This window comes from Tasmannia lanceolata, unplaced genomic scaffold (assembly GCF_043159265.1).
Source record: "Tasmannia lanceolata isolate RefF3 unplaced genomic scaffold, GAP_Taslan_0.1 ptg000015l, whole genome shotgun sequence".
Classification (NCBI taxonomy): Eukaryota; Viridiplantae; Streptophyta; class Magnoliopsida; order Canellales; family Winteraceae; genus Tasmannia; species Tasmannia lanceolata.
Window position 1 is genome coordinate 31,849,656 of NW_027518692.1, and position 6,957 is coordinate 31,856,612.

Below are 6,957 nucleotides of genomic sequence, written 5' to 3' on the forward strand. Positions count from 1 at the left end.
CTGGATCTTGACCTGCCTTTTCCTGATCCCCTGTCAAACGACCTTCCTCTTTGATTCCCACCATGAACAGCCAACCCATGCTCTTCACTTGCACCAAGAACATGTTTCTTCCGCATCTCATTTGATAAGAGCGACGTTGTGACTTCCTCCAACTTTATCGTATCCTTATCATACAATAAAGTCGTCACCAGGTTGTCATACGAATCAGGAAGAGAATTAAGAAGCAAAAGGGCCTTGTCTTCTTCCTTCAACTTTTCGTCAACCTTGTAGAGCTGATCCACCAGCCGTTGAATACCGTGATGTGTTCCAGAAGATCCCCGCCTTCCTGCATCTTCAGCCCGTACAATTGCCACTTCAGATACAACCGGTTGGCCAAGCTTTTTGACATGTAAAGCTTTTCCAACTTCTCCCATAATTTAGGCGCATCTTCTTCTTCCATAACGCTATCTGCCAGACATAGTCGAATTGTGGTGACCGCCTTCAACTCTATGTCTTCCCATTCGGCACCCGTCATCTTCTCTGGCTTTCCATCCTTTCCCTTCAACGCCTTAGCCAAGCCCTGTTTAATTAGGATGCCCTTCACCCTCATCTGCCATAGGGTTAAACTGCCATTTCCGTCAAATCTGTCGATGTTGAACTACGTAGAACTCAATTTTACCGCCATCTCAGATTACTTCGCACTTCTCGGTGTAACGCACCACCTCGAACAAGAATATTCTTTGACAATCTTTCCACAAAAAAAAAAATCGCTTTAACCGCGATCCAATCACAACACCCACGATCACTCCACCCAGCCTCGACGATCGCTCCACTTGAGCTCTGATACCACTTGTTGAGAAAATCCGCCGGGCAATCCAATCCGATCGTGCACAAATTAAATGGAAAAGATAAAAGTAATAAATAAGCCACAAGATGAACACCAAGATTTTACGTGGTTCGGCAAAGCCTACTCCACGGGCGAGAAACACGATCTTCCACTATGAGAAAGAAACAATATACAATGATTACAATGGATTAATCACAAACCCACAAACCCGCAAACCTTTCCTTGCTTCTCAAACCTAAAATCGTACCCAAGAGAAAACCCGAGAGAAAACCCTAATACTCTGTTTGGTTGCTGGGTTTTTTTTGTGCCTGGGAGTTTTGTGGGAGAGTAAGTTAAATTTTGGTCCCATCCCATGTTTGGTTGCCTTTTAGCACTAGGTTTATTTTAATCCCACTCTTGTAATGATTACTTGTGGGGTGAATTTTTTAATCCCACTTTTGTAATAATTGCCTTTTCATCCCATCCCAAGATAACCCCAGGAACAAAAATAAACTCAGGAACCAAAAATAAGCTTGAGAAGATTTTTTTTTCTACCCAACAGTTCAAGCAACCAAACAAAGGTTTTTTTTTCTCCCACCATATCTCCCAGGGTATTTTTTTCTCCCACATAACCAAACATGGGATTTTTATTTTACCAGGATACTTCTAGGACTTTTTTTTTCCCACCTATCTCCCAGAGTATTTTTTTCTCCCACATAACTCCCGGGAACAAAAAAAACCCGGCAACCAAACAGAGCATAAGAGAAACCCAAGAGAATACCCCAAAAAGAAAACCCAGATAGAAAACCCTCTGTTCTTCTTCTTCTCCCTTTGTCTCTCTCTCTCTCCACTTCTCTTTTTTTTTTCTTTGTTTCCCTCTCTTGATTTTTCCACACTCAAAAGAAGGAAGCCACTTCCTCTTTTTAGTTGTTTTCAAGAAATTCAAATAAGAGGGTTTCTATCTTTACTTCTTGCCTTCCCACCCAAGCCACCTACGGTGGGTGGGAAATAAGGCGACTTTTCAACAGGTGGCATCCATCTCCAAGGAAGTGCTCCCAAAACCAAATCCAGATCATGTATTAGCATTTTATCTTTATCTTTCTAGTACCTAGTAGTTGTAGCTGTAACTCGGATTAAAGAAACAATGGATTCATCTTCTCCGGTTAGTTTCTCTTTAGTTTGTTTTATCCCGTGCATTGGCATTGGGTCTGTGGTTGTTTTGTTTGTTTGAATCGAGTCGGACGGTCTATCAACCCGATCTCCCACGCCTTGCATTGCATAAGTGGATAAACACTGCGCTTCCAAACAATCGCCTGAACTTCAAACTCAGGGAAGTGTCATTCCCCTCTTCTTTTCAATCGCTTGAAATTCAATACAAAGGGGCCGAAAGATTTCGGTCTCTGACACCCCCTTCGAATTGAATTTATGATCCTTCCCTCGAGAAAGCCTGTGGCGCACATGTAACTCACACACACATGCACCTGGACCGAAGGAGGAGCAAAAGCCGCGCCAACAACCTCTCAGATCCGTTGATTGGATGACTCTAGACCATTGATCCATGGTTCCGTAGAGAAGCTAAAAGGTTGATTTTTTTGGTAATCTGTTAACTTATGCATGAGATGACCTGTCTCGGGTAGGTCGAAGACCATGTGGGTCCCCTAATAATGATCTACAAGATCAACTGTCCGATTTCACATACATATCTTCCTGTGGACCCCAAAACATTTGACATTTGGCAATTGATACATTCGTACCCTTTTCTTTTCCGGGCCTACTCTTTTAATGTAAAAAAAGTGGACATAAATACACGACAGGGGGTGGTCCAGGGAAGAAAAGGGGACGAATATATCAAAACAAAGTATTAAGATACCCTTAATCACCAAGTAATCACCGACTAAACACAATTCATTACAGATAACAAGACCCCAATAAGAACTAATTTTTCCCTTATAAAATACATTATTTATGGAAAAAAGAACTAAAAAGGCAAGATAGGACCATAGGATGATAGGACTAGGAGTACGCGTGTACGATGTGTCAATGCACCAATCCAAAAAAAGAGTTTCTGGACTGATACATTGAACATATGAAGAGAGAGAGAGAGAGAGAGAGAGATGGGCTTAAAAGGCCAAATGCGAAGAACCCAATCACACACATTTCTCTCTTCCTCTCTTCTGCCTTTTTTAGGTTCCTTTTTTTTTTAACCCTACTCAGGGTTTCTGATGAACCCCGGTGTTCTAATTCTGTGATGCATTTAGCTTTTGGAGTTTTGGGTCTGATTCAGCTTCTCCTGTTTTTGCTTCTTCTTGCTTTTTTTGCTCTCGAACGAGGGTTTTTTGTTGAACTTATCGGATTCAGTTTCAAGGGTTTTGTTCAGATTTATTCATGGCTTCCCTCGGTAAGTTTCGGATCTTCTTGTACATAGTTGGGTTTTGTTTGATTGTTAGGGTTTTTTATTTGCAGATTCCTTGGTGTCTGATATGGGTCTTGGGGATTTCAGGCTTCTTTTTGTAGATATGAACGGGTTTTTTAAGTTTTGGATTTAGATCGTAGAGTTTTAGTTTTTTGATTGTGGGTTTAGTGCTCTGTTTGTAGATCAGGTAATTGTTAGGGTTTCTTCTTTTATATTTTCGTGGTATTGTTTTGAATTTTGTTGTTTTAAGATTTTATTAGAGATTGTTTCTGATTGTAGAGTTCGATTATAGATCTTCTTCCTGTGAGCCTTTCATATTTATATCTGGTCGGATTAGAAGTTTTAGGTATAACTAAATTCATTTTCAAAAAAAAAAAAAAAACAAGAAGATTTTGAGATTATTAGGGTCTTCTTTGACATGCCTTCCTTTTTGTGATTTGGATTTTCTAGTTCTAAGTTTTGTTTTTAGACCGAGCTTTTTCTGGGCGGTTTATTTGATCTTGAGGGACATTTTTTTTTTTGTAGGTGTTGTCTGGGTTTTTTTGGTATTGAAGATACCTTATTTAAATAGCTATTTGATATTTCTCTGAGTTTTCTTGTGTTTTGCTTTGATTGCATCGGTTCTTTGGTTTTCCCTGACCGTCAGGGTGATATTTAGCTGATTTTTTTTTATTGAGGATATTGTGTGATTAGGGTTAATTTTGTAGTTCAGGTCTGTGAATCGAATAGGAGATCCATTTTACCTTTGCCATGATAGTATAAAGATTTTTAGTATTGTTTTCATCCTTTGTGATATGTTCAGATTCAGATGGATTAGAGCTGAATTGGGTTTTTAATATTTCATTTCAGGTGATGACGATCTCCTCCCTGCTGGGACATTATACTCAAATCTCATGGATTCAAGCATCATTTTGTCTCTTGGTTCTCACATCGATGTTTACTGCCCACCTCGCAAGAGATCACGCATCAGTGCCCCATTTGTTTTCAGACAAACGGCTGAGCAAGAGAAGCAGGCCTCCATTGAACTTCTTCCTGACGAATGCCTCTTTGAGATTTTCAGACGGTTGCCCGGAGGCCAAGAGAGGAGTGCCTGTGCCTGTGTTTCCAAGCGTTGGCTCTTGCTTCAGAGCAGCATTCGCAGGGCTGAAATCTGTAGTGACAAACCAAGTCTCTCTCTGAACCAGACTGCACAACAAGTTTCAAATTTTAATGGCGTTGTGGGTAATGAAGAAGAAGAATTTGAGAATAATGGGCATCTTACCAGGTGCTTGGAGGGGAAGAAAGCAACCGATATTAGACTTGCTGCTATGGCTGTGGGCACTTATAGTCGTGGTGGGCTGGGAAAGCTTGTGATCAGAGGGAGCAATTCTACTCGCGGAGTCACAAATTTGGGTCTTTCTGCAATCGCTCATGGATGCCCATCTCTTAAAGTTCTTTCACTGTGGAATGTTGCTTCTATCAGTGATGAAGGTTTATCTGAGATTGCAAATGGGTGCCATATGTTAGAGAAGCTTGACCTTTGTCAATGCCCTTCTATATCTGACAAGGGTTTGCTTGCTATTGCTGAGAACTGCCCGAATTTGAGTAAGTTAACGATAGAATCGTGCTCTAAGATTGGGAATGAGGGTCTGCAGGCTATTGGCCGCTGCTGCTTGAATCTAAAATCTATTTCCATCAAGGACTGCGAGCTTGTGGGGGACAAAGGAGTCGGTAGTCTTGTTTCATCAACCCCAACTGTCCTTACAAAGATCAAACTTGAGTCTATTAACATCACCGATGTCTCTCTTGCGTTCATAGAACGTTATGGAATCTCTGTTACAGATCTCTCTCTCATTAGCCTGCAGAACGTGAGTGAGAATGGTTTCCTGGTCCTGGGCAAGGCAATTGGTTTGCAAAAGCTAAACTCCTTTACAATCACCTCATGCCGTGGTTTAACAGATATAGGACTCCAAGCTGTGGGATACGGTTGCCCAAACCTTAAGCAGCTGACTCTTCGCAGGTGTTCCTTCTTGTCTGACAATGGGCTGAATGCTTTTGCGAAATTGGCGTGGTGCCTTGAAAGCCTGGAGCTCGAGGAATGCAATGGGATCACCCAGTGTGGTGTTCTTGGTGCACTTTCGAACTGTGGAACAACGTTGAAGGCACTATCTCTGGCAAAATGTACTGGAATTAGAGATGGAGTTTTTGGTTCGACTCTGCTTCCTCCTTGCAATTCTCTTCAATCCCTTACCATTCGCAACTGCCCTGGTTTTGGTAGTGCTGGATTAGCCATGGTAGGGAAACTATGCCCACATTTAAAGAATGTAGACCTTGGTGGACTTTACGCAGCAACAGACGCTGGGCTCATGTCTCTCCTTGAGAGCTGCGAATCGGGGCTTGTTAGGGTCAACCTTGCTGGCTGCATCAATCTCTCTGATATGGTGGTATTGGCCATGGCGAGGTTGCATGGAAAGACACTCCAACAGCTGAGCCTTGATGGTTGTAGGAAGATCACCGATGGGAGTTTGGTGGCACTGGCAGAGAACTGTGCTTCCCTTCTCGACCTTGACATATCGAGGTCTGGAGTCACTGATCTGGGTGTTGCTTCCTTGGCCTGTGCAAAGCAGCTCAACATGCAGGTCCTCTCTCTGTTGGGTTGTTCTCTATTATCAGACAAGAGTGTGCCATTTTTGCGAAATCTCGGGCAATCTCTGGTGGGGTTGAATCTCCAGCATTGCAATTTAATCAGTAGGAAGGCAATGGAGTTGCTTGGGGAGAAGCTGTGGTGGTGCGACATCCTTTACTGAATAGAGGAAGGAGAGCTATAGTACCCCTACAAAGAAAAAGTACAGGAAAAACAGTAGCAGTAGAAGCATCAATATCCCATGGATTCAGCTTACTTGGGTAGTATTCCAGTTAGGTTTTGTGGTTCCATCTCAGTAATGGGGATTTTCCTTACCCTCATGGCTTGGTTGTTTTCCAAGAACTTTGCCTTCTCTCCCCTTTTTTGCAGGTTTCCTTATTTAGCGAAACCTGTTCTTTTGGCTACCCTGGGTGGGAGCTCCTTTTGATGGCCAATGTTCTTGAGAATACAGCTACCAAGTCCTGGGTTTGAAGGGATCTCTGTTTTTTTTTTTGGTTCTCTATAGTTGTACTGGTTGTGTGATGGTCGATGTTTTGGCCAATCTTTTCTGTCTTGAAGTTATTGGTGTCTTCAGTTTCCATGTGATTGAGCCTTGTTCTCTTTCAGTGGAAGTTCTTGTGTTTGGTGGTTTCAGAGAGGGTTATTGCTTGTGGCAGTTCCTTCGATGTCTGGAAAGTCATGGGCTTTGGCAATGGCAACAGGTTCTTTTGAGTCTGCCATGACGACCCTCGGGTTGTTTTTTTACCAAGCTCTAGTTTTACAGGCTCCTGTAACTGTACTCTGCAACTTCTATACATGAAATGAATAAAGTCATTGTGTGAGTGGAATCTGTGTATTGTTTTGTTTCATAATTCATAGTCCTCAAACTCCAATCAAGCATGGCAAGCACGAATTTAACAAAATGTAAGGTAGTATTGTTCTTGTTAAAACGGGCATAATACTCCAATTGAAAAATCAATCTAAAGAGGAGAGTAGGTGTAACCGTGTAATCATAGTTTGAAAATTCTCTTGGAACTAAGACTGTAAAAACCTATGACTCAGTTGGGTCTACTGTGTTAGATCTCGCCGAGTTGATGACTATGAGCTTTACTTTAGTTGCGTTTTGGCCCACGTTTG

At 42.0% G+C, this 6,957-nt stretch overlaps 1 protein-coding gene across 1 annotated transcript; it reads left to right on the forward strand.

Moving 5' to 3' along the window:
* Positions 1-2,896: 2,896 nt before the first annotated feature.
* On the forward strand, positions 2,897-6,662 carry LOC143846543 (EIN3-binding F-box protein 1-like). The gene is made up of 2 exons (XM_077355002.1): positions 2,897-3,203; positions 4,068-6,662. Exons 1-2 carry the CDS (start codon positions 3,191-3,193, stop codon positions 6,002-6,004), a joined length of 1,950 nt encoding a protein of 649 aa, XP_077211117.1. The 5' UTR covers positions 2,897-3,190; the 3' UTR covers positions 6,005-6,662.
* Positions 6,663-6,957: the final 295 nt, after the last annotated feature.